General features: G+C 44.0%; 1 protein-coding gene across 4 annotated transcripts in view; it reads left to right on the forward strand.

Moving 5' to 3' along the window:
- NCALD (neurocalcin delta) overlaps positions 1–16662 on the forward strand; it is a 58777-nt gene extending 42115 nt beyond the window's left edge. For all 4 annotated transcript variants that reach the window (XM_077932811.1, XM_028736366.2, XM_028736368.2 and 1 more), the window contains exons 2-4: positions 7567–7963; positions 14107–14212; positions 15353–16662. In XM_077932811.1, the coding sequence (XP_077788937.1) occupies positions 7586–7963; positions 14107–14212; positions 15353–15450 (582 nt within the window). In that variant the 5' untranslated portion in view covers positions 7567–7585 and the 3' untranslated portion in view covers positions 15451–16662. The remainder of the gene's footprint in view (positions 1–7566; positions 7964–14106; positions 14213–15352) is intronic.
- Positions 16663–19018: the final 2356 nt, after the last annotated feature.

Consider the following 19018-nt stretch of genomic DNA (forward strand, 5'->3'; position numbering starts at 1 on the left):
TGGTGCGGCAGCAGCAGGAGGTCCCATTAGCTAAAGTGGTGCTTCAGGTAAAGAACAGCTTCAGGTTAAGAACGGATCTCCGGAACGAATTAAGTACTTAACCCGGGGTACCACTGTATAACCCTCTGCAGATTTTGTGCAAAACCAATCAATATGTGTTTCATCTGGAAGCAAGCTGTGGGTTGTATTCAGAGCTGACCCACCGAAATTAATGAGCGTAAGTTAGTCAGGTCCATTAACTGTTCTGAGTAGGGCTAGCATTAAATACCACCCTGTGTACCTGCATCCGTGAAGTCTGAAAACTCTTTGCTACACAGTACTCAGGTGATATATCCTGATTCTAAAGTTGCATCCTCCCCGCTGATGAAAGCACTGCTGGTGCTGCTGTTCCCCAGCCTCCTGCCAGGAGAGCACAAAAGAATGATAAGGAGAAGTAAGAGACAGCATAGAGCAGCTGTAGCGCATCCATGCCAGAGTAAATCTAAAGGGACAAAGGCTTCTCTTTTGATGTTGGAATCCATAAACATCCCTAAGCTGGTTAAAAAAAGAAGATGGATGTGTGCAGCTGCTCCTGTTTGAACTATCCTCTTTTTTCCCTTCTTTTTTAAAGGACAAAGACTTGGGAGCCGAGGGTGGGGGGAAGGTTTGCTTTTAGGTTGTGCGCAGCGTGAGCCAACATGAGCAAATAACAATGTGCAATTTCATAGTAGCAACACAGTCCCTGCCCAGAGGAACGGTAAACATGCACACTTTTACTGAGTGGAGAATCTTTCTTCCTTTATATGATGTTACTGTCTTACTTCCTAGCATTTCATTGGAGCTATAAGGGGGGAATTCTTTGCATGATGTGAATTACTGCTAGAGTTTTGTTTGTTTTTCAAGTCTTAATTTTAGGAACACATTTTAGCTTTTTTAAAATGTAGTTCACCCACAGTGTGGCATTTCTTGCTCTTCTGGCAGTGTAGCTGCCCGCACGCTTGGTTCATATTGTGCCGTTACCTAAATGTCTAGGGTAGGAAATATTGGGAAAACACAGACAATATTTGATTACTACTTGGCAAGCTCAGCCATTGTATTGTCCTACCAAGCACCAAGAGAGGAAATCCTACACCAGTTCAGAAATCTGGAAAACAGGGACCCTGCTCAGAAGTAATGCTCATGCAGGGCTGTCGACTCCTAGGGGCAGAGGCAGTTTTGAGCCCCTGAATATATTTTTTGAGGCAGCTGGGCCCTGAACTTCCCTTCCAGTTCCTCCCATCACAGCAAGTGAGCAGCTGAGAGCAACTTCTAGGCAGCAGGCCCATCAAGGGAAGGTGTGCAGTCTCCCATCTATTTATTTATTTAGCAGCAACCCTCTTAAAATCGGCCATGCACAAGTATAGCACGTGTAATACAATATTCCTGTATTGGAATAAGATGGGGAATGACGGTAACATTCCATACAACATATGGCAGGAAGCTTCAGATGATGGATTTCTTTTGTTGGGGTTATGTGCAGTGAGGCAAGTTGCTGCTATGCTGGCACAAATAATACTCAAAGCATTGCAATTATGAGGACGATAATGCCTTCACTATAGGCTGATAGGAACAAAAACGCTAGTTGGGTACAATTCATAAATCCTCCTAAACTTTGCTCAGAGCAGAGCTACTGAAATTAATGGACCTACGTTAAGTCATGTTGGTTGATTCCAATGGGACCACCGCGAGTAGGTAGCCTGCCTTATATCTCCCATGTTGCCGGCCACCATGGGGGTTGGAGTCCCAAATGTGTGTTTTTTCTTTCTTCTGGTGTTTCTTTCTTCTGGTGTTGTTGTCAATCTGCTTGTTTTTCATCCATAGCAAATGCTTCTTGTTTGCCACTTGTGGTGGGAGAAAGACTTGCCACTAGGAATGCATGGGCATTACTAGTGTAATAAAAGCAGTGCTAGAAGTAAAAAGGTAAAGGACCCCTGACAGTTAAGTCCAATCGCAAACAACTCGGGGGTTGCGGCGCTCATCTCGCTTTACAGGCCGAGGGAGCCATTGTTTGTCCGCTCAGCAGACAGTTTTTCCGGGTCATGTGGCCAGCATGACTAAGCCGCTTCTGGCACAACAGAACACTGAAACCAGAGCAGCGCACAGAAACGCCCTTTACCTTCCCACCGGAGCAGTACCAATTTATCTACTTGCACTTTTTGGGGGTGCTTTTGAACTGCTAGGTTAACAGGAGCTGGGACAGAGCAACAGGAGCTCACCCCGTCGTGGGGATTCGAACTGCTGACCTCCTGATTGGGAAGCCTGAGAGGCTCAGGGGTTTAGACCACAGCGCCACCCGTGCCCCATGTTAGAAGTAGAACATTTAAAGTAAAGGCTTTCAATATATTATGAGATTTTGCCTTTGTTAAAAGCACTTTTTCCATAAGCAAGCTAAATTCTCCTCTGAAAACACCAGGCTGGAAAATTAAGCAGACCCCCTTAAACTCCAGTGGAAATTCTGGAGTGGATCTGAAGTGCTTGTAATGGACTGAAACATTAAGTCCTGGGAAGCCTCGCCAGACATCGTTTCCAGTTTGTTAGCTGTGCTTTGGTTGAGCGCCCCTCCCCGAAACAGGAGTGAGCAGCTGCTAAAGGTAATAATACCCTGAGCGTATGAACAGCGACAAGATAGAGAATGAGAGAGGAAACTGGAGAGCTTGAAATTTACTCCGATAGCCTGTTGTGAATTATTGACACACATTCTTTTGGATTGGTTCGCAGTGTTAATTGTCAAATGCACCTTCCTACCTCGGAGAGCGAGTGTTTGTGGTGTGCAGTGGCTCAATGTACAGTCCATGATGAGATGCAGAGAGCATTGACTGTGTGCTGTTGGAGTGAGTCTGCATTAACGATCAAGTCCCGGAGACATCAGAATTAGAAGCTATTGGGAGAGAACGGAAGAAGCTGTTTGAGAGGGAAATATATTGATGTCGCTAGGTGCATCGTTTGAACAGGGAAGCCATGTTGAGCATCATTAAGCAGCTCAAGGCAATTAAGTACAAAGCAGTGAATGCTACCGCCTCATTATGTACAGCATTGCCTAGTCTAGTTCTACAAGGGAACTGCAAGTATTTTGGAAGGGGAAGTAGAAGGGGAATATCCTACACACACTCACCCAACAAACTGTTGGGGTCCAAAGGAGATGTGCAGTTGTCACCACAGAGCAAAATGCTTCAGAGGATCAATCCACTCTTAAGAGGTGATGCAAGGACAGTGATTTGCTGGATTCCTGCCTGTGCCTTTTTCCTGATGACTTTGCTCACACAGTGACTCAGTATCTGGTTCTCTCCAGATTTTGTGGACTACAACTCCCATCAGCCACAGCCAGCATGGCTAGTGGGTTGGGATGATGGGAACTGCCATTCAACAATACCTGGGAAGGCGCCACATTGACTACCCTTGTGATAACTAAATATGGTTCTTGATTGTCGGCTGTGGAGCTCAGTCAGAGAACTATGCCTGTCTCCAAATGCCTGGTGCACTAGCTGTGATGATATCTGGAGCTAAAGTTAACGAGAACACCTTAGTGCAAATGTGTCGTAAGTGGCTGTGGTGAGAGGCTTGTGTTCAGTGTGGCCATGAGCTCCTGGAAGGAGGGGTCAGATCGGCTGAGCAATTTGCCTTTTCAAGCAGGCAATCTGATCCTAGGCAGTGTTTCTCAAACTTGGGTCCCCAGCTGTTGTTGGACTACAACTCCCATCATCCCTGACTACTAGCCTTTCTAGCTGGGGATGATGGGAGTTGTAGTCCAACAACAGCTGGAGACCCACGTTTGAGAAACACTTTGGCAGAATATGGTTCTATCTTCAAAAGCCCTCTGCCTGAGACGCAGAATGAGACAGCACCCTTATTTCAGATACAGAAGATTGTTGCGTTGGCTGTTGAATCTGATTTTGACACTGGTTGTGGGCCATTCTCTTTCTGAGAGTAACACGGCAGCTCAGGGGGCAGAGAAAGGCTATCTTCCCACATTGCCCCTCCCTGTCCCGCAGGATCTGCCGCCTGAAGCAACCCCCTGACTCTGCCTTATGAGAGGGCCGGCCCTTGGTCTTTGGGCTCTCGTCCTGATTAAGCACAGCATTGGAGGGATGCACAATCGGAGGTAGCAGGTTACTTTAGGTTTATGTCTACGCCCATTGTTTTCCTTCTTGCCTTTTGTAGTGGGTTACCTGAGCTGTCCCTGTGAGGTAGGTTCTGCTGAAACTTGGCATTTGGTTTCCTCGTGTTTCCTTCCTTTGCTGCTGAGTTTTCTTGGTTGGAGAAATGCACTGCATAGTAGGCACACCTGCCCTGTCCTAGCTTAGCTTAAGGCATCCAGGAGAGCCTCGATTGAAGCTGTGGCACTTACTGGAACGGCAAGCAGGTCACATCCAGGAGAACAGAGTCAAGCCAAGGTAGGCTGTGCCAGATCACAACCAGCAGAGCTCTATCTGTCCAGATCCTATGTAGGTCACTTTGGCTGAAACTCACCCACTGAGAACTGATACCTCAGTAGCATGGAGAGGCCTTGCCAGTGTCAGCTGGTCTGGACCTGATGTCAACTGCACCCCTTCTGAGGAGCTTTCTGTTTCTTAAAGGTCCATTGCCCGATTCTCTAGCTGTTGGCTCAGACAGTGTGGGAGCAATGAGGATTGCATTGGGTTGGGTGTCCTCTGATCTGAAGACTCAAGTGTGAAGTAGGGTTGCCATATTTCAAAAAGTGAAAACCCTGATGCAAAAGTTGTTGAGCTTTAAATCTCCCCCCAAAATGAAGTTTTTGAGCTATTTTTAAGGAAATTCGCCAAAATATCAACACTTCCAACATGGGTTCCAATACGTCTGGGTTTTTCCGAAGGATGAATCCCAGATATATCTGGGAAATCCCAGACGTATGTGTCAGCCCTAGGTGAAGTTTGTCCTCTGACCTAGAATCCTAGAATGAGGGCAGGGGGGGTATGGGTGATGCCTCCTCCCCTCTGAGTCTTCCTCTGAGCCAAAGGGGGGGATTGAGGCCAGAGGCTATGACAAGAGCTGCTTTGAGAGTCAATCCAGTTGTTGTAAGGAAGTGTTGCTGAGTGAGACCCCCCTTGGTGGTGACCAAGTGCTCAAGTGGAGATAGAAAAGTTAGACAGATGTGAGAGTTTTGCTGCAAGCAGGGAAGGCCAATAAAGACAGAATCTTTGTGGCATTCCTTTTTTTTTCTGATCACAGAAAAAAAAATATGTACACTGGTACCTCGGGTTACAGACGCTTCAGGTTACAGACTCTGCTAACCCAGAAATAGTACCTCCGGTTAAGAACTTTGCTTCAGGATGAGAACAGAAATGCAGTGGCAGTGCGGCGGCAGTGGGAGGCCCTATTAGCTAAAATGGTACCTCAGGTTAAGAACAGTTTCAGGTTAAGAACGGACCTCCAGAACGAATTAAGTTCTTAACCGAGGTACCACTGTATTCCATAAGGTAGTTATGTCCTGGGAGATGGCAAACCTAATTACTGGGGAATAATCAGTACCCAAAAGAATGTTGTGCTTTTTTAAACAACAACAACAACAACAACAACAACAACAACAACAACAACAACAACAATGGAATCGACAGGCCCTTTCTAACTGTCCTGTTTTTGGAGCTCTTTGGAAAATTAATTAAACTGCCCTTTAATGCGAAGAGTTTGGCTTCTGAAACAATGTTTAATGGCTCCATTTTGCAACGTGGGTGTAGCAATTTTCTTTCGATGGAAGTAGCTCTGATAATTTAATTGAAAAAATTGGATATTAGAGCTGCATTTGGGTATTTAATGGTTAATTTAAGGAGAAAAGGCTTTCCAGTTTTATCAATGCTATACTTCTTATTGGCTGGGCTTTTAAAAAAAGAGATTTTTAAAGAATCTTGCCTAAACCAATTTATAGCTACTAATTGGTTTTGAAACCTGACCCATGAGGGATATGCAGGGAATGAAAAATACATTTCATGTTTAATCCTTAATCTTCTGCCCTAATGACATCCCATAACTTTGATTTCTACCTTAAAAGAATTATGCATAAGAAAAAAGTAATCTCATGAGCTTCTGACTGTAATATTTATAGGAGCCTGATGAAGAACATAATCTTGGTATTGGTATTTGAAATAACATTCCACATTCTACAGTGGAAATGTAATTTTTACAGCAGATTAGTATTGCTAGACCAATTGGTGCTTAGTATGATTTTGCAATAATTTATATAGCTGTCAAAAGAGCATAGGAAGAAGCTGCTTAAATTCTGAGTCAGACGACTGCTCCACCACCCAGCTCAGCATTATTTACAAACTTTGCAGTGACTGGCAGTGGCCCTCCAATATTTCCAGTGGAAATCTTCCCCACTTCTGCTTGGAGTTGCTGCAGATTCAACAAAGAACCTCTTGCATGCAAAGGCCATGTTCTACCACTAAATCATAGAATTGAGGGGGTGGAAGGGACCCAAAGGTCATCTAGTCCAACCCCCTGCAATACAGGGATCTCAGCATGACATTCAGCCACTTTTGAAACTCCAAAAATGGAGGACGACAGAAGACTCAGATTTGCATAAAAGGTGTGTGCTGATTTATATGTACAAATGCAAACTTGGAAATAAGCGCAGTACAGTGGTACCTCGGGTTACAGACGCTTCAGGTTACAGACTCCGCTAACGCAGAAATATTACCTCGGGTTAAGAACTTGCTTCAGGATGAGAACAGAAATCGTGCAGCGGTGGCAGCGGGAGGCCCCATTAGCTAAAGTGGTACCTCAGGTTAAGAACAGTTTCAGGTTAAGAACAGTTTCAGGTTAAGAAAGGACCTCCAGAACAAATTGAGTTCTTAACCCGAGGTACCACTGTAGTTTAAACAGAAATACAACGTTCCATTGTAGTGAGGAAATCTCACCGGCTGACAACTCAGTTTGCTGTCTAGGGTCTAGCTGTTGATGGGCAACTTCAAGGCCTTGATAGTTGGGCTGATCCTGACTTGCCCAGGCCCTCGCCTCAAGAAATTTCATCTTCTTGAAAGGGGGGCGGGGCACAGCTATTTGGCCAGAGAGACTGAGAGGCAGAATTTTGCGCATTGATTCAAATGACCAGTGGGGAAATCTTAGTGGCAGGCCTGAGTTTATTCAGTTTTTAAAGCTAGTATTTTATTGAAAGCCTCCTATATCATTGTATTATACAGGAACTTGCAATGTGCCATATTTTGCAATCAATCATTAATTGAAGTGTGGTCCCCTTGCAATACATAGTGCTTTCCTTGTAAGCATCAGGAGATCCCCAGCTACTCCCTACTGCAACCTCTCATGCCCCCACCCAAGTCTCCTGAAGTGGCTTTTGAGGGGAAATAGTCAGCAATGAAGGTCGGCTTGTCTTCATTTTCAGACACAGGTGTCTTTGAGATCCTGGCTTGAAATGCTACACCATGGGGCACCCTGAGCTGGTTCAACAAAACTGTTAATTCACAACAGCAAATCAACCCTTTATCAGACCTTTTGAAGGCCCACAACGTTCATCACTGGCCTCCCGTTTTGTAAGCAATTCATTAACTTGCTTTTCCCTCCACCTCCCTTCCTCAGATAAGATCCCGACTCCAACATGGGGAAACAGAACAGCAAGTTGCGCCCCGAAGTCATGCAGGATTTGCTAGAAAGCACAGATTTTACAGAACACGAAATCCAGGAATGGTACAAAGGCTTTCTGAGAGACTGTCCAAGCGGACATTTGTCCATGGAGGAGTTTAAGAAAATCTATGGGAATTTTTTCCCTTACGGGGACGCTTCTAAATTTGCCGAACACGTCTTCCGCACGTTTGATGCGAACGGCGACGGAACGATAGACTTCAGAGAATTTATCATTGCCTTGAGCGTAACATCCCGAGGGAAACTGGAGCAGAAGCTGAAGTGGGCATTCAGCATGTATGACCTGGATGGAAACGGCTACATCAGCAAGGCGGAGATGTTGGAAATAGTTCAGGTAGGTGTTACTTCCAAGATGTTTGTTCTTTCCTTCAAAAAGAAAAAGAAAGAAAGAATACCGTTTAATGAACAATGATTGAGCAATAAAGCCTTCAGTATGCTTGGTCTTCCATAGGTTTATGTTGTTGTTTAGTCGTTTAGTTGTGTCCGACTCTTCGTGACCCCATGGACCAGAGCACGCCAGGCACTTCTGCCCACTGCCTCCCGCAGTTTGGTCAAACTCATGCTGGTAGCTTTGAGAACACCATCCAACCATCTCGTCCTCTGTCGTCCCCTTCTCCTTGTGCCCTCCATCTTTCCCAACATCAGGGTCTTTTCCAGGGAGTCTTCTCTTCTCACGAGGTGGCCAAAGTATTGGAGCCTCAGCTTCACGATCTGTCCTTCCAGTGAGCACTCAGGGCTGATTTCCTTAAGAATGGATGGGTTTGATCTTCTTGCAGTCCATGGGACTCTCAAGAGTCTCTTCCAGCACCATAATTCAAAAGCATCAATTCTTCGGCGATCAGCCTTCTTTATGGTCCAGCTCTCACTTCCATACATCACTACTGGGAAAACCATAGCTTTTACTATACGGACCTTTGTTGGCAAGGTGATGTCTCTACTTTTTAAGATGCTGTCTAGGTTTGTCATTGCTCATCTTTAACAACTGCAGGGCTGGAGAATCCGTGGCCCGCCAGAGAGTGTTGAGCTCCCAACTCCCTTCAATTGTAGCCAGCATGACCATTGTTTAGGGGTGATGGGATCTGAAGTCCAACAGTCTGGATGACCACAGGTTTCCCCATACCTGAAAAGTAAAACACCCAGACCTGCCTAGATCTTTGAATATGAACCTCCCTGGAGTTGTACCTGTCACTGCAAATAGACTCTTGGAATAAGCCTTGTCTTACCTAACAGCTTCCTTCCTCTGGTTCAACACATCAAGCTAATAAATTGTAAGGCTCTTTGTCAGCTAGAATTCCTATCTCTGTGACCGCAGGACAGATCTCTTGTCTGTTTCATGAATAGAGATGGACAAATCTGTCCATTTTGGTTTCTTTCCACTTCTCATTTTCTCAATCTTAAATTCAGCTCTCCCCATTTCCACATTAGTTTCCTAATTTTTATTTTGAAAGACCATGTGCAAAATTTATATGCATTGTGTGTGTGTGTGTTTCTCCTTCGTGCTCAATCATTGCAAGCAATTTCCTCTAATATAATTTGCACTATTAAAGGAATATTTAAGTAATTTACCCTCCCTCCCCAATCCTTAGTTGTTGATGGAATATTAATTGCACATCTGTAGAAATGATTTTCTTGAGTTTAGAAAGTGTATTTTTTTTGTATTTTATCTTTATCTTTTTTTATCATGATCCTTTATTTTTGACTGCTTTGATGGCCTCAGGCTGTGGAGCAGCTTATTGATTTGAAAAATAAATAAAACAAAATACACTTGATCTGATTCAGAGAAAGCCGTGTTACCCTTAGTTAGAAAAATAGGTTGTCGTTCTTGTTTCCAAATGGGAGTTTAATCAGAAAAAAACTATAGTGGAAAGCAGCCATAAAACTCTTGCTACCCTTTCAAAGTGTGAGAGCCAATGGATGGCTGTTTATACTGGTGTGTTCCTGGGTGTGCCTGGAACCCTGATCTGTATGTAGAAGGGGAGGAGGAATCTACTCTGCTCAGATTCCAAAGTGGATTCACCCAATCTCATCCAGATGCACCATGACCCAGGTTGCATCAGTGGTCCATTTTGGAATCCACAGGATGCTGAACTAGATGGGTGTTAGTCGGATCCAGCGGGGATCTTTCTAACATTCTTATGTAGCTGATTCTATCCAGAATAGTGGTACCTCAGGTTACAGATGCTTCAGGTTACAGACTCCGCTAACCGAGAAATAGTACCTTGGCTTAAGAACTTTGCTTCAGGACGAGAACAGAAATCGTGCTCTGGCGGCGTGGCAGCAGCGGGAGGCCCCATTAGCTAAAGTGGTGCTTCAGGTTAAGAACAGTTTCAGGTTAAGAACGGACCTCCAGAACGAATTAAGTTCTTAACCCGAGGTACCACTATATCCTGAACACCATTTGGAGTGAAGACTGCTGTGCAGCTCATCCGCTGTAGATAGCAAGCCTCTCCAGCTTGTTCTCATGCCCACAACGGAGTTTGTCTTGAGTTTCATTACTTTTGACAGTCCGTGCCATGTTGGGTTTAAATTTTCCCAAGGTAATGGCAGGAGCTAGAGGAGCACTGGAGCAGAGCATAGCACTCACCAATCTTTCACCTGCTCCACCTTGCTCTAAACTCTCTGGAGCAAGTTTGCCTATTTGGGTAAGTTTGCATAGCAGTCATAGGTTGCAGGGTCACGATTTATGAAATATGCATATGTGTGTGTTTGTGCCAATTTAGAAAAGAGTGCTATAATTTAGATAGAAATGCAATACCTCTTGCCATGGTGGGGAATACTGGACAGAAGAGCCCTTCAAATAAAGGATGCCTTCAGATTGGCCACCCTAATAAATCGCAAGGGGAAGAAATAGAAATCAACATCCTCTGGATAAAACATAGTGACTGCCTTGGAATCTCCCCCCCCCCCCCCTGTATCTCTGCTGCATTCTGCTTTTGAAACTGTTTTTGTGGGTTTCGGGCCGTAATAAAGAATGTATGTGTGCAATGGGAAGAAACTTAAAACAGCTCAGGACCGCAGGACCTCAATGACTGCTTCTCCCCATATAAACACACTGGGACTCTGTGTTCATCATCTGAGGCCCTTTTGCTGTGCCTCCTTTATTAAGTTGTGGGTGGACATAGCAGTCGACACAGAGATTTCTCCACGTGGTTCTTTATAGTAAGCTGGAACTGAACTGAACTCAACAGCTCAGCCGGCCTGCTTTTATGGGCTTTCCCGCCTAAATTAACTTACGTGGACCTGAGTGGAAACTATATACACAATACCCCTGGTGGCCAGGGTGAGAACTTCAATACATAACATCATTTAAATGCATTTGTAGGAGGCGGGGTTATTTTTGTTGGTTTGTTCCTTTTTAACTATTTATTTATGCTTTTATCTCGTGTTTTTATCTTGTGAACTGGCCTGAGATCTTTTGATGAAGGGCAGTGTATAAATCCAATAGATCGACCGACAGATAGATATGTGCTCCTGAAGAGGCACGGTAGACCACATTTTACAGTAGATTTAAAGGATAGTACAGCGGATTTAAGGGGCAATCCTATGCATAAGAAGCTGGCATAAAACAAGCCATTGTAAGTTAAGCCAGTATAAAGTTACACCAGTCCCAAACACTGCTTAGTGGTGTCTCTACTGCTGCTGCTGCTGCTGCTATGCCTAAGCGTGGCAGAGGGGAAACAAGCCTTTAAAATAGAGTTCTATAACCCTTTGGGGGGAACCTACATTGGCCTTGGCTCAGCCAGCTGAGCCCCAGCTGAGCTGGGATGAGCAAGGTACACAGAGGTATTTTTGGCTGAGCCAGGGTTGGAGACTTAACACCAGCTGAGGTAGGATCCAGCCCATTGTATCAGAGATCAGTTGCATCCAAAGTTGCTCATTGTTATGTATTGAAGTTCTCACCCTGGGCCAGCAGGGGGATTCTGTAGATAGTTCAGGTCCACATATGCAAATAAGGGATCGAAAGTGACGTTCAGTGATTGGATAGTTACAGAAAGTTGTTGCAGTTACGTTGTACTGGAGCTCTGTATAAGCAGGCTGGCTGAACCCTTCAGTTCAGTTCTGTTCTGGCCTGTGAATAAACAAGAGCTGTTTGAAGAATCGCTGTGTTGTCTGATATGTTCACCCACAACTTAGCACTCATCCTGGTGGATCTTCCTTGTTCCTTAATGGAAAAGAACAGAACTCCTCATAGGTTGGGGAGCTCTGTGTAGTCATCAGAGCCTCTGGAATCTGTAAGGGATAGCAGTTGTTCAAGCTGGTACAATTTTAACATGCTTAGGAGTCTTCATAAAAATGATTTTAAAAAAATGATTAAAAAAACACACAAATCAGATAAGGTTTTCTTTGTTTTATGGTTGCTTTTAATTAACATATTTTGTAAGCTGCCTTGAAAATATTAATTTAATGGCAGGATAGAACAAATCCTTAACTATATAAATGCTGTTCCCTCCAACAAATAATGATAATTTTAATTGCAGAATATGCCCGTTCTTTCTGCACCTGGCTTCTGGTAATGAATGCCAATATTTCATTTGCTCATCCCACACTATTTTTCATAACTTTGGGGTGACTGAAGGAAAACTGTTGTTACAATGCCAGCTGTTGATGGAGGCAAGGGAGAAATACTTGATTATATTAACCAAGCATTAATATTCCATCAAACTGATAAATGCCTTTCTGCGCACATATTGGTCCTCTCTGTTTAAAGTATAACAGGGCTGGAAGGTGTACTGGGTTGGTAAGCAGAAGTAAAAGAGCTAGAAATCTGGGGTAGTTGTGAGCTTGGTGGGAATTAAGGCTTGCAATCCTATGCACTTTTATTTGGGAGTAAGCCCCATTGAACTCAATAGGACCTGCTTCTGAGTAAACATGCATCGCATTGCCCTGCACTTGCTCCCCAGTGCTGCACCAACAGCCCCTGATTAACATTGCCTTCCGTCATGTCACTTAACTTGCTGTTCTGCATCTTCCGGAAAATATGATTTAATAAGGTAGACTGGAGCAGTGACATTCTGTCGTTTGATGAAGACAATATTTTATTGAGGCAACGCTATTTTGGATTAAATTTTGCATAAATGAGAACTTCAGGCTAATTTGGAGAATCTTGCTTGAACAAAACTTCAGAGTTTCCGTTCGGCTGGTTCCAAGTAGCAGCTTTCTGGACTTATTGAAATTCTCAAGAGGTCTTCAAAGGCAGTCCCTACCCCACAATACAATGCAGTACTTTGATCGGAATGTAATCAGAACATAGAAAACCGTGGCTCGGCTGTTGTGCCAGTTTGAAAATATGTTATTGAAAAGGAGAACAAAATGTATTTTAAATCAATAACTAGGGGCAGATATTTCCTGTGCTAAAAGGCTTTTAAAAATTCTGTTTCAAGTGAAGTCACATATTGCACCAGAGTTTGAATTCTGCAGCCAGTTCAAATGAAACAAACATGTGCATATTTATTTATAAATGCATGGCTTTCTGTACTGTATTCAAATGATTTGCAGTATAAAATGCAAAACAAATTAACAATCAAACCAAACAAATAATTGGAGGGTTTTTGTAAACAGCATCATTGGGAAACTAAGAAAGAAAGGTTTTATTCATCATCTTGGGTACCAAGGAAACCTTGTTCACTTGGGGTATAATGAAAGAGGTAAGATGGTCACAGTTAAACTTGATTTTATTAATGCCTTGCTTCACTCCTAAAATTTCACCAAGGCTGGTTCTGTTGGCCTGTAAGTAAAGATGGAGGAGACATTTGATTCTGTTCACATTTAAAGGCAAACCTGTTTAATTCACGCTTCCCAAAACAATATGTGAACTGAAAAACAGCCACCCTTTGAAATTTGTGCTTCTCTGAATTATGCAATGCATAAGCTAACAAATGCAAATGCATATACAGTACTAGGGTAATGTATACATTTTAAAAATGCACACATTACAGAAAACACATCATATTAGGGGAAATTGCTTTGGATATGGCAACACTGCATACAAAATTGCCATATTAGGATAAATTTGCATTAGAATGCTGATTCATTTTCATGATAACTTTTTTTTTTTTTTAAAAGCACAGCACAAACTGATGTGGAATTTGGAGGACTGAATTTAAGATCGGAAAACTCAGGAACTGAGAGAAACTTTGTCCCACCCTTGCCTGTGAGCCACCCAAGAGGAGGACATTGCTAGGCACTTAGGCGGTTCGAGATGCTGACCCTTGACACAAACAGGCATAAAATTTGCATATGCTAATTGGTACTCATAGATGCCTTTGAGCAAATTAGATTGAGGAGAGGCCAGGGGCTCCCTCAGCAATGTAATGTGCCTTGCTGCCCTGGGAGCAATGTAATGATGAATAAATAAATGGGAAAGGAACAGGCAGTTGGGATCCAGCATAAAGGAATGGGGGCAAGGACCCCCCACATCCTAGAGTAGTCTCTGGAATCACAACAGTGATCATCACTACTTTGTGTCCCGCTTCTTAGGCAATCTACAAGATGGTTTCTTCGGTTATGAAGATGCCAGAAGACGAATCGACACCCGAGAAAAGAACAGAGAAAATCTTCCGCCAGATGGACACCAACCGGGATGGTAAATATCTTTCTATGCTCTCTCTTTAGCTTGCTGGCCTCTGCTTGTTCTGGTCTCTCAAACACCTGTCAAACAGCTGGAGTGACTGAATAAACAGAAGGAAGTCCATGCTAATGAGGCCCCTGATATGTATGTAGCAACTGGGCTCTCAAGGATCTGTGCAGTGCTGACTGCTTACACTATTATGAGAAAGCCGTAGAAGGTCAAACTATGCTTTTTTGGGTAGCTTTTGCAGGCTAGCAGTTTGGCCCATAATTTCTGGAAGCAATCACAGCTGAATAGAAGCCTGCAGGAAGCACAGGTCACAAATCAGGGCTCTGATGGCACAACAGGAGGCTGTCTTGGGAGTTATTGTGCTAGAAACCTCCTTCCTGGTCCTTTGAACCCTGGATCTGCTCCCAGGTCAGGTGCTAGGAAACCACTCTAAATGTTTTTTCCTTCTTCCTCCAATGCATCCCAAGTCGACTGTCACTCAGAGCTGAACCACATTTCACTAAACTCTGGGAAAGTGACTGGTGGCCACATATTTATCTTACAACGCTGGTGATGTTGAGATCTGAAGTCAGAAATATATTAAAAGTCTTTGCAAAGTGTAGGTGTCCTTGGGGGAGGGAGGGAGGGAGGGAGGGAGGGAGAGAGAGAGAAAGAAAGAAAGAAAGAAAGAAAGAAAGAAAGAAAGAAAGAAAGAAAGAAAGAAAGAAAGAAAGTCCTGGTGTAAGAGTTTTTATCATGCCTTGGCTGACTCAAAATATTATTTTTCTCCTGTATTGTAGATAATTCCTAATGCAGCAGATCAGTTTCAGAAAGGCTTTTGAAACTGGGTTACAGGTGATAGTGCTCATTGGTTTAGTGGTGGGATAAACCTTTGCGTTCAGCAACAGGCTCACAAGCCACTATTAGGTTTGCTGAGTCGCAGCCTGTGAGAATTGCCCAATCAGAACTGTTTCAACAAAAAAGAAACAGTGCATTTTGTGAACGAGAAGCTTTCGTATGCATGGGAGTCATCCCAGGTGCATTTACCTATGGCAGCGTCTTCAGTCTTTTCTGAAATGTGCAGGAATGAATGTTGTGTGTGAAGCGGCTCTTAAGATGCTTTGTCCACTATAGAATTCCAAAACAGCATCTCTATTTATTTTCTAGGAAAACTTTCTCTGGAAGAGTTTATTCGAGGAGCCAAGAGTGACCCATCCATCGTCCGTCTCCTTCAGTGTGACCCCAGCAGCGCTGGGCAGTTCTAAAACAGTTGCTTGGATTATTTCATGTCTCTGGGGTTTTTTTTGGTTTCTTTTCTCTCTCTCTCTCTTTTTTTGCCAAAACAACATTCATGGTGGCATTGCCTCTGTCTGGCCAACTATGCCTTCTTTTGTGGCACCTTTCGCTTTTGTTGTGGCAGATCAGGTAGAAGTTGTGCTAGGAAAACACTCTCCCAAATGCATACAGAGAGAGCTGCCCGCACAACTATGTCAGTTTTCAAATGGCTGTCACAATCTGCGCGGCCTGGTCCTCAATCAGTTTGCCTGGGAGCAAATCCCACTGGGTTTGAACAGGACTTCCTTCCAAGCATGCTTAGGATTGAAGCCTTAAGTTTTGATTTGTCCGTCAATTCCAAGCTAAAAAAAGAGAAATGTGGAAGGGACGAGAGCCCTTTGCCAGAAGTATGTAGGGTTCTGAGACATACATGGAGTAGTGCTCAAGAAACGTCTACCGTGTTCCCTTCAGTGCTGGGAATGCCGAAGAACATTCTCTGGCATTGCAGCAAATGAAGAAGCCTCTTTCAGAGCTCCATGTGTGCACCAGTGATGCTAGTGGCAGGGTTTGGATCACAGTCAGACCAAGTAATTTAACATTCCTGGCGGCATTCAGCTACGTTTTAATCAGAATGGACCCACTGAGATTCATAGAATTGTAGAGTTGGGAGAGACCCCTAGGGTCATCTAGTCCAAGCCCCCGCAATGCAGGAATCACAACTAAAGCATCCCTCAGAGATGCCCCTCAAACTTCTGCTTAAAAACCTCCAGTGAAGGGAGAGTCCACCACCTTCCGAAGGGGTCCACACCAACATCAAATAGCTCTTGCCGTCTGAAAGGTCTTCCTAATATTTAGTCAGAATCTCCTTTCTTGTCATTTGAATTGATTGGTTCAGGTCTTGCCCTCTGGAGCAGGAGAAAACAAGCTTCCAACTTCCATGTGATCCCCTTCAGATATTTGAAGATGGCTATCGTATTGCCTCCTTTTCTCCAGGCTTAACTATTCTTCACAAGGCTTGGTTTCTAGACCCTTGATCATCTTGGTCACCTAACATGACTAATGTTCATTCCTTTCCATGGGTCTACCCCGAGTAAAGCGTAGTTGAATGCCACCGTCTGTCTCCATGTTATGCTAGAGGTGGGCTGCTGCAACAAACCTCTGTAAGGTCCCTGCTTATCTAATAAAATTACCTGTGGTCACTGCTTAGAGGTAAGCATGAAGGTTTCTAGAGTTAAACACAGCCCTTAGTTCCTAGTACAGCAGCCAAATGAGTTCTGTGCACAAATCACAAGTAATGTGTGCCTGGCAGGTGTGAAATTTGCTGTTCTAATCATTCAGCCTCAATAAACACAATCAGGGGGACCATTTGATACATTGGGTGTAGATTTAACCCATGGACAATTCCTTTTAGCGGCCAAGGTGCGAGTTAGAGGAGAAGGCAGGGGGGGAAACGATAGACACCAGTGCTACCATGACACACACAAAGGACAGCGCATCTTGCCTATCGGTGATGCCTTCACAGCGCTGGGAAGCTCTGAATGCTTCTGTAAGATGAAGGTGCGGTGGGTGGGGGAGAGAGAAGAAAGGTTGTTCAGCTGCCTTCTCTGGGTGATGCAACTGCATTTCTTCTTAAAAGGAGGACATGCATTTGGAGAGAGGGCAGAAGAAAATGCCACACAGCAGTTGTGATGCTGGTTGTTGGTTACCATTTGGGATCAGGGAAGGCAACTTGTGTATGTGGGAAACTTGAATTGAGGAAATCCAACCCTTGGGGGAAAGTGAAAGTTTTGGTGGGCTGATGATAAAGAAGAAGCACCTACAACTCAAAGGCCGCTTTCAGGGAAGAGAGCAACAAGGAAATGGCAGGATTTGGTGGTTGGAAGACAGAGAAATCTTGGAGAAGGTGTCCTTTTTCTCTTCCTCCTTATAGACAGAAGAAAGTTGACAAGAGTCAGGTGATATGCCAGCAAACATGTGTTTCCTAAACATATGCCTGCCAACCTTTGGGAAGGCAGGATGCAGTTTTTAGGGGGAGAATAGCTTAACTCTCCTTGCACTTGCCAATTCTCCCCTACAAACGCTCCTCCAAGGTTGTAGAAATCATAGCGTCAGGAGGAGGCACCTTGGAGGTCATATTGTCCAGCTCATCATCTCTGCCAGATGTTCACCCAGTCTCTGCATCAATACCTCTAGCAAAGAAGAGCTTGTTGCCTACTGAGGCAGGCTGTTCCGCTGTTCCATTTCCCCATGCCTTCTTCTGGTCTTGGAACCAGATTGGCAGAAGAACAGTGGGATCAATAGGGCAGCATTTGCAGAGGAGAATCAGCAGGGTTAAATTCCCCACCCCCACACCACTTCCCTCCTGCAAATGCCCTGCGCCTGCATCAGAGATAAACTCAGTACTGGGAACCTGGTGTTTGATTTGTAACGTGGTTCTGTCCTGAAGAAGCAGCAGGAAAACCCCCCACAAACTTGCATGTGGAAGAAAAGCAGTGGAGGAGTCACTTCAGCTTGAGCACTCAAAATCACAGCACAATTTGAGCAGCTGACACGGAGGGAAGCATATTGATTTGGGTGCGGTTTGGTTTCACAATTGCAGAGGGGAGAAAACTCACCAACCAGGTGTCTCTTTCTCCCTGGGTGTCCACATTGTAAAGTGGTCTTGTGAAATGGCTAGGTTTGTTTTGGTTTCTGGTTTTCACGTGATCTCGCCATGTGGTTGCACTTTCACAACACCATCTGAATCACACCTCAGAAGTGGCTGTGTGAATCAGCCTCAAAACTTATCTATATCCTGGGTTGGTTGGTTTTTTTTTAGGCAGGGCACACCTGGGACCATGGGAAAATGCTAGCATCCCATACTGTTCAGATATTAAATTGTAGGATTCATGCATCAGTACACCACCATGGTCTGTACTGAAACATGGAAATGGTACCATTTGTGATATATTTATATATACTTAAATATATATTAAAATATTTTTTTAAAATATAAAAAAAACTATAGGAGAAAGATGTTGGATTTTTATCTCTCTTTTTTTGCTTTCTTTTGCCTGAAGGCAATTGGTTATTTTGTTTTTCCTCTTCTTCTTCTTTAGACCTCAGATAGTTAGATGGGCAAAAGCAGAATCAAAAGAATAAGCACAATTTAAGCTCACAAACAAGAATACGGAAACCCACCAGTTGTTCTGGAAAAGGGTTGGAGGAACCTGTGCCCTCCCCCCATTTTTTGGTTAGATTCCAAGTCCTGTTCATCCCAGCCAGCATGGCCAATGGTCAGGGATGAGGGGAGTTGCCACTTGATCAGCATCTACATTGCACCAGAATGAAGGTTGGCAGAAGGTAGATCAGGAACTGTCAGTTGATCTTGTGGTGATTTGCAGGAGATTGGCAAGTGTTTCTTCTCTCCCAACGGTTTGTTTAACGATAGCAAAGGCCAGCATGACCCTCTCCTGCAGCCCCACCTGAAATTAGGCTGTTTTGATGAATGAAGCTTAAAGAGAAGGCAGCTGTGAATCCCTCTGTGTGTGAAAGGGCTGTGAGATCAGTCCCTGGCCC

This window comes from Podarcis muralis, chromosome 8, assembly GCF_964188315.1.
Source record: "Podarcis muralis chromosome 8, rPodMur119.hap1.1, whole genome shotgun sequence".
Lineage (NCBI taxonomy): Eukaryota > Metazoa > Chordata > Lepidosauria > Squamata > Lacertidae > Podarcis > Podarcis muralis.